Consider the following 14,859-nt stretch of genomic DNA (forward strand, 5'->3'; position numbering starts at 1 on the left):
AGATGGCCAAAAGAGTACATGGCCAAAATATAAGTTGAAGAGATCGAGTTTCTACAGCTGCTTGCACACAGGGAAAAATAATGCCCAGTTTAATAATGTCCAGTTTAATAATGTCCAGTTTAATAATGTCCAGATTCTATGAGAGGGCTCAAACATTTGAGCTTTGTGTTATGAAGAACCTAAGCAAGCAAATTAACATTTTCATGAAATTATTAACATAAAAAAGAAAATAAAGAAAAAAGCAATACAGACCACTGTAAGCAAGTAAACAGAGGAAATTCAAATAGTCTGCAATAGGACAAATTGAAAAAGAACCCTAAATGAGAAAGGTTCTTTACTCTCCACTAACAGCTGTATCACAATTACTTATTTTGCTCATTTTGCATTTGCCTCATCTCCACACAGGATACTTCCTAAAGATTCAGAAAGTGGTGGTGTCAAAGGTAATACATTCACAAGTTTGTGAGCCTTGCTCCAGATGTTCCTTTTCTTCGACCATGAAGCATAAATATGGAACAACCTACGTCTCGAATATCATTTAAAACCATTTTTGGTGAACAAATTTTTTCCCCTACTGGAATGACACAATACATGAATTACAATTTAAGAATTGCTGTTTTGGGTATGTTTATTCAGATATTTAGCAAAAAAAAAACAAAAAATAATAATAATAATAATAATAATAATAATAATTTGTTATATTAAACAAAAATGATAGGGGTATAAAAATCTGTACCTGTATACTGATCCTGACACTGAAAGTGAATTTTTATCACCAATTGAGCCACTATCACTGTGACTTTCTGAAACTCGTGACCTTGCTCGCTTCAATTTTTGTGATAGTTCTTCAGCACCAATTGTAGTCTCCAACTGTTGTTTGATCTCTTCAAGCTCTATGAAGGAAGAAAGGAAATCGTGGAGTCCCCAAGTATCTGTATTAAAGGACTATGAACAAGAAATAGAAGTATCCACTCATTGCATATTTCTGTTACTGAGCAGTAGACAGGCACACAAGAGAGAGAGAGTGTGTAGATCAGTATTTGTAAACATATGACCCACTTATGGTTCTCAATGAGCCAATTCACATAGGCCAGCATTTTATATTTTGTACCTCACCTCCATCGCCTTCATCTGTGGCAGCCTCCTGAAGATGCTGCACAAGGAACTCTGCAAATGCACCCTTCTTTTCAAGCAACTCCTTATAAGCACCAATTTCAGTAACTTCACCATCTTTAAGAACTACAATGAGGTCTACCTCTGGCAGGAATGTTATACTGTGTGTCACCAGCACTCGTGTCTGCAAAACAAAGTCCATTTTAACGTTGATGCTAAACATGAAAATAGCTACATTCCTCTTAACCCAACCTATAAAGAAAAAGTTGTTCACTAGACACTCTACAATTTTACATTTCATGTAATATTACTAATCACTTCAGTATCAGGAAATGCAGGTGAAACAAATGATAACCTGAATATTTCATAGTAAATTAGGAAATATTATTAGTGCTAATTTGCCCATTATTGGATTAGTGAAGAACAGTGTGATGGGAAGTATTTATTAACGATACTATCGTATTCTAAGGATTAGAGGTAGCAGGAGCCAAATATGTTCAAACAGCAACTTCTCACAATTATCACTAACCTACATACCAACTGTTCACTCTATTCACTATAATGCATCTCAGTATAGATTCGATGTGCCTGTCTGCCACTCAATGCCTTCTCTGATTAGTAAGACATGATTTATCCTTTTTCATAACATTGTTATTCCAGCCCAAATTTTCCACTGTTTCCTTTTTGTAAATTATTAGTTTTAAATATTGGGAAGTTTATTTCCTCTGTGAACATGCATAATCACTGAGGCACTTTAACATAGAAACAATATGGCTACAACAATGTCAGTGTATTAGCACACCTAAAATTGATAGTGACCCAGAAACAAATGAATATCAATCCAAAGTTACACACTGTCTTCAGACTTTTTTTTTAACATCTACTCACATCACTGGGAAGGTCTTTACATCAGCTGATTAATTAGTGTAAGAAATTCATCACCAGGAAGATCACAATGAAACTTACCTTCTTTTTCAGTAATCCTGTTGGTCCAATAACATTTTCAAAGATGTGCTTTCCAACATGACTATCAACAGCACTGAGAGGATCATCTAGAAAATATATATCAGCATTGCTATAAACTGCTCTAGCCAAACTGACTCTCTGTTTCTGACCACCACTCAAATTTATACCCTGAAAGAATAAGAGAACATTTCTCAACTGGAACAAACAGCTGTGAATCAAATACATACAGAGAAAGAAATTTTGACTTATTCTGAAGTATACAATATGCAACACTAATCTCAAGCCAGATAAAGTAAGTACTGTAATACTTCAAAACCTGCCTCAGTTCTTGACTTTCTATGTGCGCACTACATGTGGAGCCCTATTATCCTGGGGTCTGAGTGACCTGCCTTTCTTTTTTTTTAACCCTCCCCAACCTATGCCCTCTCCTCTAAAGGAAGGAATTGTTAGTTCTAAAACACCAAATAATGTTCACACATAATACTCTTATATGAGTGGTATCAGTATTCAGAAACATTTCACATCTAAGTACTGGTCAGCACTTCTGTCTCATATTTATTAGTTTTCTCAATAGATTTTTTCCTTCAATGATGCATATATGTCCTTTTACTATTTCTGTCTTTTTTTTCCTTTTAGTTACTCGAGAAGATTGATGCTTTTGTTAACAGATAATGTCTTGTTCCATCTTTTATCAGTTTGTATCAGCGTGCATGATGAATTCTTTAGACTTACAGTTTACTTTAAGCAAGGCTCGCATTCAAAAGATACCGACTGCTAAATGTAGAAATTAAAAGAACATCACAGCTTGGGAACAAGATAGTGAATGACTTATTTTCAGTAACAAAAACTTGATCATTTGATGTAAAAGAAACTAGCAAAATTTTAAGACCAAGAGTAACTGAAAGATTAGTGTGACATTGCACCTGAAGAGCAGAATACATTGAATATGACTGGCCCGCATTCTGAGATATTATCGTACTTTATATTTGCTTTCTGTAATAATTTAGTGAAAGGTAGAAAATTACTTTTAGGAAGTGATTATCACTGTCTACAGCTTTGCAGGAACACCGTTCCTTTTTATCGATTTTCAGTAAAGACTAAAAAATGACACCTGCAGAATCCAACAAACTGACCCACTGGAAAGTGTTTGGAAAGTTATGTGGAATTAAAAAATTTGTAATGAGGGTGTCTGGAACCTACTACAGCCTTAAAAGTCATATATTCCTGTTACATGCTTTAACATGTAGTGGGAAAGCTCTAACAGAATTCAAATAATTTGGCAGTAAAGGCGACCACACCTAATAGCAAAAGTGTTGGGTAATCTACGTAGAGACATAAAACAGAAGGAAAATTTGCTAGCTTTCAAAATACATCCTTACTCCCAGCTAGAGAAAGGATTTATTCTTAAAGATAGCAAGATTACCTTCTCTTTCATGGGTGCCTGTTAACAACAAAATGCTTCCACTGTTCAGCAGGTGGTCTCTTTTATCCTTTACTTACTAAAATATAATGTACAAGGACTCCAAGGAAGAGTGGTTGGCCAAAGGAAATCTTGCATCCAGGAAGGAAGTAGTGAACAAAGAATGAACAGGATATGATTACAATTCAAGATTTTTCCCCCCTTCAAAGCCTTAAGTTTTGTTGGTATGATCAGAGATAAACCAACATTAACTACTCAGAAAATTATGAACTTGCAAGAAATTGAAAGACAAGAGCATCAGATAAAAACTCATGGAAACATATGAATACATAGTGACATGCAATAAAATAAATTTTCTCTCTCATGAAGTACAGTGCACCACATATTTCACTGTAGTCAGCATTAACAGGTGAGCCTCCCTGTGGGGACTGAACATATGTGCATAAATGGTACGGTGCTCTGCTAAAATAATTTAGAATTCATTTCACCTATAACAAGTAGCACCATGATGATAAAGAGGACACCAGATACTTGTCTCAGGGTGCAGCTGTAACCAACTGAATATTTTAACTAAAGTGCAATAGAGCAGCATCTGGTAGATGGAAAGCTGTGCTGAATGTACAGACATCAATTAATCAACGATGCATTGAAAGTTATTAATTTTCTATGGATAGTAGTCTACAAATTACTACATGCCAAATACTATGTGGCATCAGAACTGCTATCTATGGATTAATAAACAAACGCTATCAATGAAATCATAAAATAATTGATTAAAAATACTTTACCAAAGATATAATAGAATTTGAAACTAATAAACAGTAATAACAAATAAGTTATCATTGCAACATTTCATTAAAGCCATAGATCCCAACAAAATGTAAGTGATAATTAGTACTGAAATTATATTGAAATAATTACTTTGTCATTGCACTTTAGTGAAGATAAAATTACAGTGAAAGAAGATTCAGTTGTCCCTGACAAATTAATAAAATAAACTTATATGTAGAACAAAAACCTTACAATTGCAGAGGGTAACCCATTCTCCAAAACAGTGTGATATGACACTGAAGTGCTGAATAAAATTGATTGAACAAATTGATGGTACAATATATGAACTATTACATTTGGCTTACTCTGACTGAATGAAACAATCATCATTGTTATGAAGTGTGGTGACCACTGTCATACTATTTCAAATAACAAAACAAGAAACAATTAAGTAATAACAAAGACAAGAAATTTTCAAACTAATAAGCTTCTGATAAAATTAATAACTTTTTTATCTAACTCGCTGCTGAATTTCAAATCATCCTTACCTTTTCTCCAATTTCTGTCTGATCACCACCCGGTAGCATCTGAAGATCAGGTTTAAGCGCACATGCATCTACTATTCGAAGGTATGAAGACTGCTCTAAGGATTTACCAAACAGAATGTTGTCCTTCAAAGTAGCATTCTGTATCCATGCCTGCTGTGGTACATAAGCAATTGAACCCTGCAACAGTAACATTTATAAAGCAGTGTTCGCAAATAAACAGTAACTGGAACAACTATGTACAGCAACTTATTTCACACACTGCTTTATCAATAAATGGTAACATTTACCTTGGTGTTAACCCTGCCAGTAATTTTGTCCATTTCACCAAGAAACGCTGAAACCAGTGAACTCTTTCCTGAACCAACAGTTCCAACAACAGCTACCAATGAACTCTGTTTGATTTGCAGATTAATGCTTCTTAATACTGGGCTTTCATCAGGGCCCCAGCTGAAGGTACCATTTTCCATGACAAGAGGATATTCTGCCAATAAAAACAATAACTAAGTAACAATTTAAGGAAAAATTACTTACATTTTTTGATTACAGTTCTGTTGACTGCTACTGCTGATCAGTTAAGGCATAAAACACACTGCCACTCACAACAAATTACGAAATTATGGAAAGCTACAACTGACGATCCCCTCACTAAACACTGCAGGGAAGGGAGGCGGGATCTGGACAATGACTGATCTGGCTTTGTAATATCAGCCAGCATCCAAAGGGTATGCAGCTCAACTGTATGGTGAAATGATAATGGCATCCTCTCTTTTGTAAAATATTTTGGATGCAAAATACATGAAAGGGGAAGCTGTGTGGTAGAATTTTGTACTGAACATAATTGAATAATCACTAACACTTGTTTTAAAAAAATCACCTAAGGTTGTATACATAGAAGAGACATGGGACACAGGAAAATTTCAGACAGGTTATATAATGATAAGCAAAGATTTCTAGAACCAGATTTTGAACTTTAGGCATTTTCAGGGGGCAGATGTGGACCCAACCCAATATTTATTGGTTTTAACTCCAAATTTAAACTGAAGAAAGTGTATAAAAAGAAGTATGAATTTGAGGAGACAACACCAGAAGTCAAACAAAAACCTTAAATTTGTAATAACAAATCGAAATTTCACACCACTATCCTGTAAGTTGGTAAGCGTGCTACAAACAGCATGCAGAATGGCCTGTAGGTGGCAGCATAGTGCAGATGCACACATACCGTCGCAGTATCAGTATAAAGATGACTGCCCCACTTGCGACTTGCACCAGGGAAGAACAGTGTTCTGTTATTCACTTTTTGCATAGTGAAGGTGTGAAACCTATTGAAATTCATCGATGAATGAAGGTTCAGTACGGTGATGCATGTTTGTCACAGCAGAAAGTCTACGAATGGAGTAGAAAGTTCACAAATGGTGTGACTTCAGTGGAAGATGCTCCTCATCCAGGTCAGGCACAATGAGTTGTGACTCAACAGAACATTGCAGCAGCTGAAGCTGTAGTGAAGGAAAACCACCGAGTGACACTGAATGACATTGCAGCATGTTTACAAATTAGTCATGGGTCAGCACACCACATTGTGCATGATGTGCTCCAGTTCACGAACTGTCTGAAAGACATGTGCCACGGCAGCTGATTCCTAAAATGAGAGAACGACATGTTGATGTTTGTGAAGAACTGCTTCAGCACTTTGAATGAGAAGGTGATGGCTTCCTTGCAAGAACTGTTACTGGGGACGAAACCTGGGTTCACTTACATCAACCAGAAACGAAGAGCGAGCAAGGAATGGTGACATTCCTCATCACCCAAACCAAAGTAGTTTCGAACAAAATCATCAGCATGGAAGGTTATGCTGACCCTCTTTTGGGACAAAAAAAGGTGTCATTTTGGAGCATTACATGCCTAGAGGGACCACTGTCACCAGTGCATCATACACAGATCTCCTTTAAAAAAAAAAAAAAAAAAAAAAAAAAAACAATCTGTGGCCTGCAATCAAATCAAAGCGATGTTTATTGCTGTCAGCAAGTGTCCTTGTGCAACATGACAATGAAGGCCCCACACTGCCCATACAACAGTTGCAACAATCACAGACCTGCATTTTGAGTGCCTTCCTTATCCACCATACTAACCAGACTTTGCCCCAAGTGATTTACATATGTTTGGACCACTCAAAGACTCAATGGGAGGAAAGACATTCCATTCTGATGAAGAGGTATGCCACGTGGTGCATGAGTGGTTGCGCGGACTACCAAAACAATATTTTTCTAAAGGAATTTATGCACCTTGTAAGGGCTGGAGGACTTGCATTTGTACCACTTCTGCACAGTAAATAATATTTTAAAAAGTTAATAAGGTTTTCATTTGAGTCACTCTCGTATAGACTATTTTTCCTAACTCAGGACCTAAATGACTAATGACGTCAGAAGCAGAAAGGATATACAATGCTTACTGGAAACAGCAAGAGAAGTATTTTTGCAAGAGAAATCTGTTAACACTGAATATATATTTAATGTGTTAGGTTATCTGATCTGAAGGTATGTGTGTCTGGAGTGTAGCCTTTTATGGAAGACAAACATGGGGGTGAGGGGGGAGGTGAGGGGAGGGTGAGGGGGGAGGTGAGGGTGGAGGTGAGGGTGAGGGGGGAGGTGAGGGGAGGGTGAGGGGGGAGGTGAGGGGAGGGTGAGGGGGGAGGGGAGGAGAGGGCAGGATGAGGGGGGAGGGGAGGAGAGGGCAGGATGAGGGGGGAGGGGAGGAGAGGGCAGGATGAGGGGGGAGGGGAGGAGAGGGCAGGATGAGGGGGAGGGGAGGAGAGGGCAGGATGAGGGGGGAGTGGAGGAGAGGGCAGGATGAGGGGGGAGTGGAGGAGAGGGCAGGATGAGGGGGGAGGGGAGGAGAGGGCAGGATGAGGGGGGAGGGGAGGAGAGGGCAGGATGAGGGGGGAGGGGAGGAGAGGGCAGGATGAGGGGGGGAGGGGAGGAGAGGGCAGGATGAGGGGGGGAGGGGAGGAGAGGGCAGGATGAGGGGGGGGAGGGGAGGAGAGGGCAGGATGAGGGGGGGAGGGGAGGAGAGGGCAGGATGAGGGGGGAGGGCAGGATGAGGGGGGAGGGCAGGATGAGGGGGGAGGGCAGGATGAGGGGGGAGGGCAGGATGAGGGGGGAGGGCAGGATGAGGGGGGAGGGCAGGGTGAGGGGGGAGGGCAGGGTGAGGGGGGAGGGCAGGGTGAGGGGGGAGGGCAGGGTGAGGGGGGAGGGCAGGGTGAGGGGGGAGGGCAGGGTGAGGGGGGAGGGCAGGGTGAGGGGGGAGGGCAGGGTGAGGGGGGAGGGCAGGGTGAGGGGGGAGGGCAGGGTGAGGGGGGAGGGCAGGGTGAGGGGGGAGGGCAGGGTGAGGGGGGAGGGCAGGGTGAGGGGGGAGGGCAGGGTGAGGGGGGAGGGCAGGGTGAGGGGGGAGGGCAGGGTGAGGGGGGAGGGCAGGGTGAGGGGGGAGGGCAGGGTGAGGGGGGAGGGCAGGGTGAGGGGGGAGGGCAGGGTGAGGGGGGAGGGCAGGGTGAGGGGGGAGGGCAGGGTGAGGGGGGAGGGCAGGGTGAGGGGGGAGGGCAGGGTGAGGGGGGAGGGGAGGGGGGTGGGGGAGAGGGGAGGGGGAGAGGGGAGGGTGAGGGGAGGAGAGGGGAGGGTGAGGGGAGGGTGAGGGGGGAGGGGAGGAGAGGGGAGGGTGAGGGGGGAGGGGAGGAGAGTTGAGGGTGAGGGGGGAGGGGAGGAGAGTTGAGGGTGAGGGGGGAGGGGAGGAGAGTTGAGGGTGAGGGGGGAGGGGAGGAGAGTTGAGGGTGAGGGGGGAGGGGAGGAGAGTTGAGGGTGAGGGGGGAGGGGAGGAGAGTTGAGGGTGAGGGGGAGGGGAGGAGAGTTGAGGGTGAGGGGGGAGGGGAGGAGAGTTGAGGGTGAGGGGGGAGGGGAGGAGAGTTGAGGGTGAGGGGGGAGGGGAGGAGAGTTGAGGGTGAGGGGGGAGGGGAGGAGAGTTGAGGGTGAGGGGGGAGGGGAGGAGAGTTGAGGGTGAGGGGGGAGGGGAGGAGAGTTGAGGGTGAGGGGGGAGGGGAGGAGAGTTGAGGGTGAGGGGGGAGGGGAGGAGAGTTGAGGGTGAGGGGGGAGGGGAGGAGAGTTGAGGGTGAGGGGGGAGGGGAGGAGAGTTGAGGGTGAGGGGGGAGGGGAGGAGAGTTGAGGGTGAGGGGGAGGGGAGGAGAGGGGAGGGGGAGGGGAGGAGAGGGGAGGGTGATGGGGGAGGGGGAGGAGGGGGGGAGGGGGAGGGGAGGGTGAGGGGGAGGGGTGGAGAGGGGAGGGTGAGGGGTAGGAAGGGGGAGGAGGGGGGGAGGGTGAGGGGGGAGGGGAGGAGAGGGGAGGATGAGGGGGGAGGGGAGGAGAGGGGAGGATGAGGGGGGAGGGGAGGAGAGGGGAGGATGAGGGGGGAGGGGAGGAGAGGGGAGGATGAGGGGGGAGGGGAGGATGAGGGGGGAGGGGAGGAGAGGGGAGGATGAGGGGGGAGGGGAGGAGAGGGGAGGATGAGGGGGGAGGGGAGGAGAGGGGAGGATGAGGGGGGAGGGGGAGAGGGGAGGATGAGGGGGGAGGGGAGGAGAGGGGAGGATGAGGGGGGAGGGGAGGAGAGGGGAGGATGAGTGGGGAGGGGAGGAGAGGGGAGGGGGAGGGGAGGAGAGGGGGAGGGGAGGAGAGGGGGAGGGGAGGAGAGGGGGAGGGGAGGAGAGGGGGAGGGGAGGGGAGGAGAGGGGGGAGGGGAGAAGAGGGGTGGGGAGGGGAGGAGAGGGGAGGGGAGGGGAGGAGAGGGGAGGGGGAGTGGAAGGAGGGAGGAAGATATGGGAATCACATCAAACAATATACCATCTTGTTAAGTGCTGTACAGACCTGGACTAGAATGCCAGGAGAAGAACTAATGTCCAAGCAACTAAATGAAGTTTTTGTGAAGTCAGTCTTCTGTCTTGTGTAACAAAAATCAAAAAGACGAGAGCTGAATGTTAGGGAGACAACATGTGAGAACCTTTGCAAGATAAAATTGAGGGGTGTTGGAAGGCAACGCGTTATAAGAGGTTGTCTAGGAAGATGCACAAGATGAATATGGCAGCGCAAGATTAAGGAGAAGTGGCTCAATGGAGTGGAATTGTATTCAAAAAAGAAAAGACAACATAGAAGTAACAAAAGATAGATGGCAAGAATTTCTTTGGGTTTTCTGAAACGTCCTTTGATAATATTTTGCTGCAGTTCATACGTTTCCTTTTGAATCCCTTTATTCACAGCTTAATGCCATGTTTCATGTGTACTGTGCAATTATTGCTGAGTTCTGGAATGTATACTATGTAGAGTCCCTACTACTAAGTAACCTTGTACATACTTTATTTAGTCTACTAGTTGTACAAATCTTACTAATTGTTTTAGTTGCTGTTTATTATTTGATTATCACTGATACAATTTTCTTGTGGTCACTGAGAAGTTTTGATGTTAACACCCATACCATTTTACCTTGATAAAGGTAAGGTCCATTTGTTGCCATTTGATCTAATATATTTTTCTAATGAGTTTGCATCCTAACTACCTGCTCTAAGCAGTTTTCAGGTAAGCATTTAATATTAGTTCCCAGGATATCTCTTCACAACAAATACTCACAGAAGCATGATCGTCTCAACTGACTGTTGGGTGATTAATGCAGTGTCCAATGGCATTATGATTGGGGAGCAGATGTATGAGACACACTGGAAAGTAGTACCTCCACATTTTTTATGCAGGAACTCTTTATTCTTCATGTCCACATATTTTTTCTCAACAGTCACCCTGGCAACAAACATTTCGCCCATGGAGAAAATGGTTTGTTGATAAATTCACTGTAGAATGTTTGACTTTGTTGACAGAGGCACAAGCCCACCTCTGCTTGCACTGCTTCATCACTATCAAAGTTAAGTCCATGTTCTTTAAGTTTTGGAAACAGATAACCATTGGATGGGGCGATGTTGGGATCACTTTGAGAATGATTGGTGGTGATGAACCCGAGGTGTCGGATTGACGCACATGTTGCAGAGTGTTTGTGTGTGTGTGTGTGTGTGTGTGTGTGTGTGTGTGTGTGTGTGAGTGAGTGAGTGAGTGAGAGAGATATCATTCATTGCCATACTGAAGGAAAAGGTGCTCCACTTGTGGATGAACTCTTCGAATTCGAACTGGATTACAGCAAGATATTTCTCACACATGAACAGTTATGTCACACACTGCAATGTTAGAGACTACAATTGTAAGGGCTGCAAATAAATAAACATGAAGGGTAAAGATGTAGAATATTAAGAATGTTTGTTTAATTTAAAACGCTTTAAGACCTTTCACATAGAAAATTTAGATGCATTTCTTTTCAGCTTTCCCTCGTACTAGTGAGCTGAGGTTTTTAGGGATTGGCCCTCCAATCTCTCTTCACTCTCTAACACATTCCTGACATGACATGAGTGAATACAAAGCTCCTGTGCAGCACTTGCCTACTTCATTCTGTATTCAGAACAGTAGTTGTCTCTGTGTTCTGACAAACAGAAAAATGAAAAAATATATGCTGCAATGACATGTTCACAAGGCGGTGATCAAGCACCTAAGATGTATTTCCATAGATTGTTTTTATCAGAGTAAGAAGACTGCAAATTCATGGTAACTGATGACTGACAGTAAAGGATCAAAATCCAAGTCAATAAACAGAAACAATAAAAAATGTTACCACAATAATACACCTAAATTCTAAGATTTTGGGTTCTTAATCTGGACACCATTTTTGAACCTAATATTTAGTTGGGTGTTAAGCTGTATTTGAAGTACTGGCTGGTATCTGATAATATTCGGGGATTATGGTCTTGGAAAAGTTGGAACCAGTGGTATAGACTAATGCTTTGAAGAATAAAATAGTAATGGCAATTGAGTAGTGTAGGAAAAGGAGTAAGAGCTTTTTGAAGTAGTTGCTTTTTTCATAACCTACATGTAGAGCTAATCGAGAAGTAAGTACCATAACTATCAGATTGATTAGATTAGTGCTAGTTTTTGTTAGGAAACTTTACAGCAGTAGCCAGCACTGGTTACTTCTGCTTGTCAATGTATATATCTATTCTTTCCACATGCCAAAAGACCTCCCTTCATGATGGAATTGAGAGAATATGATGTGATAATGCCTGAATGAATAGAACTCTTCTTACGTTCTAAACAATAGCACATATTTAAATAAATCCTATAGCCTAACAAACTTAACATGCTGAATCACTGAAGTTGTACTTACTGTCAGAATAATCATGTGTAACATTATTGGGGTCCAGTTCTTCACAATTCATGAACTTATTCATTCTCTTTATTGACACATTTGCCTGGAGATCAGAGATACACAGTTACTATCACACAGTGGCAAACACCAATTACAAATTAAAAATACTTCCAACTAATTTCATAACAAAGCCCCAAGTAATGAACAGAATGCTCTGAAATGTGCAGTTAATGCTCCCAGTTTCTGTACATTTCAATAGAAGAAAAGCATTTACACATATATATTACAGATCGTGTCTTCTATTGATTATGTTCACAGGCACGCACCATGATGTGGAACATGACGTGGGCCTTAAATATTGATATTTACAGCAGTCCATCATTTCAAGGGAAAAAGTACAAATGAACTGTTTCCTGTATTGTTATTTTCAAGTTAAGGCAACAACTTTTTAATCACAAATAAATTAAATTTTATTATGGATTATCACATTCATGAAGCACTAAGAATAAGCAGTCATTACCCCAAAACATGAATACATCAACACCAGATAACACACAAAGATTTCCAACCATCAAGTTCAGAGACCAATCTTTAACTCCTTCCTCCTCCCATGTAACTGCTTTCCATAACCTTACTAAGCCATGCAACAAAATGCTTGATCCCTCTTTCTCAGTTCAGATCATAGTCATTTTATTCCAATATCTGCTTGCTGATTAAAATAGCACACAATGAGTATGTAGTTCTCTTCCAGTTTTAGTTCCTATAATGATTACAGGAACAATACACACAACAATAAATATTCAGAGCACCCATTCATCACTAATGGCTTCAACTTTGTAGCGATTGGTGGTCTACGTCATCTCCAGAATAATTATTCGAAACTACTACTCTCTTTATCCAGAACTGTCTATTATAGTAAACCAACCAACCTTATCAGCTAATTATGTTTCATTCATTTACATTAAACAGCCAGAAGATTAGGAGCACCAGTTAACCACAGATATAAACATGATTATGTCGCGAACAGTAAGTGATGCACTATGAGACCTCTCTGATGCATATGATGGCAATATACCTTACTGGGGAAGACGCTATTATTTCCAATCACTCAGTTGACAACACTATTATGAAAAGCATAGATTCAAACTCATGACTGATGTGGTGTTGAGCCACAGACATACACAATAAAAAGACTGCTAAACAGCCTTACTTGGGGAGGGCGCTCGCACTCTCTCTCTCTCTCTCTCTCTCTCTCTCTCTCTCTCTCTCTCTCTCTCTGGCTGTTGTGGCCCAACTGTGGACTACAAGTGCAATTTGCACCTGACATGAGCAGCAATATGGAGCAGGCAATGGGGACTCTGAGGTGGTATGAGGCCGAAAGATGGAGTGACAACAGGATAGGAATAATAGATCTAGCACTGCCTGTGAGTATGCAGGTATTTGTTGTGGAGAAGAGGAGGCTGCTAGGTGCAGAAACAGGAGGCTGTGCTGTGGAAGGGGAATGGAGAGATGAGAGGAGAGGAGAGGAGAGAAGCACAGAAAGGAAAAAGATGCACTGGCAGAATAGAAGGCATGTGTAGTGCTGGAATGGGAGCAGCGAAGTGGGTAGGTAGACAGAGGACAGGGAAGAGGGTAGGTCGAGGCCATTGGGGTTACAGGAACAATGGCTACAGTGCAGAGAGATTTCCCACCTGTGCAATTCAAGGAAGCTGGTTATGGTAGGAAGGATCCAAATGGCACAGAATGTGAAGCAAGCAGTCATTTAAGAGAAGCACATTGTGTTAGGAAGCAAATATGGTAACTTGGTTGTTCAGCTGTTTCTTTGCCAACAACCCCCACCCCCAGCCCCAACCCCTGCCTTCTTATCCCCAACAACCACGACGCAATATGTAGTCTGCAGGTGGGCCACAGCAGCCTGAGACAGTGGCCAGGCATGCGCATTTTCTACTTTGGAAGAAGGCCTTTTGTCCAAAAGGTTGAACATACAGCAATCTGTTCATTCTGCCTGTTGCGACTCAACATCACCTCTATATGGTGAATATATTATATTATATAATTATACATTTATTATTATTATTATTATTATTATTATTATTATTATTATTATTATTATTATCTAATTGGATAGAGAAAGTAGTAACTTTATCAGTAACCGATTCTTTCTTTAATATTGTTATTCCATCCTGGACATCCAGTGTTTTTGTTCAAGGAAACTGTTACAAGCAGAAAATTTTGCAACCATTGTTGATACAATGACAATCAGTTATGACTGCCATATGGTATAGGAAGGTCTAATTGGTTCTCACAACAGAAATGAGTTGTCCTGTCACGTGAAAGAAACTGCTTGTACATTTGTAACATTGCTGGCCATATCAGGATGTACAGTCTTCAAGGAAAATAGCTGCTTTCTATGTTCAATGAGGAATATATGCAGGTCAGTAAAGGTAGCATGTTACATGGTCGCGCATCTGGCACAACTGTGGTTGTTCCATTAAGATATGAACTTCATATGTATTATGGCAGGCCAATTTTATCTCTTCATGGTTAGTGTCTTTGGCACTGTGCTGTAGTTTTCACAAAAATGAAGGTGTCCAAACAGTGTTCCATCTGAGATTCATTGAGGTACATGTCAGACCTAACAAAGCACCATTTGCGAACTGCAGGAATTGTGTTACCTGTGTGGGATCATGAGAGGTCATTCACTTACTATCCCGCAGTAAGCCTTTTTAGAAATAATCCTACAGTGAATTGCAACTGCTTTCCCAACAAAGG

The 14,859-nt window shown here is 42.5% G+C and overlaps 1 protein-coding gene across 2 annotated transcripts in view; it reads right to left on the minus strand.

Annotated features, from left to right (window-relative positions):
* The window catches only part of LOC126092471 (multidrug resistance-associated protein 1), a 362,912-nt gene that overhangs the window by 84,561 nt on the left and 263,492 nt on the right, over positions 1-14,859 (minus strand). For both annotated transcript variants that reach the window (XM_049908084.1, XM_049908085.1), the window contains exons 14-19: positions 12,106-12,190; positions 5,106-5,299; positions 4,819-4,995; positions 2,080-2,247; positions 1,117-1,297; positions 737-893 (exon numbers count right to left, since the gene is read on the minus strand). In XM_049908084.1, the coding sequence (XP_049764041.1) occupies positions 737-893; positions 1,117-1,297; positions 2,080-2,247; positions 4,819-4,995; positions 5,106-5,299; positions 12,106-12,190 (962 nt within the window). The remainder of the gene's footprint in view (positions 1-736; positions 894-1,116; positions 1,298-2,079; positions 2,248-4,818; positions 4,996-5,105; positions 5,300-12,105; positions 12,191-14,859) is intronic.

Source organism: Schistocerca cancellata, chromosome 7 (genome assembly GCF_023864275.1).
Source record: "Schistocerca cancellata isolate TAMUIC-IGC-003103 chromosome 7, iqSchCanc2.1, whole genome shotgun sequence".
Classification (NCBI taxonomy): Eukaryota; Metazoa; Arthropoda; class Insecta; order Orthoptera; family Acrididae; genus Schistocerca; species Schistocerca cancellata.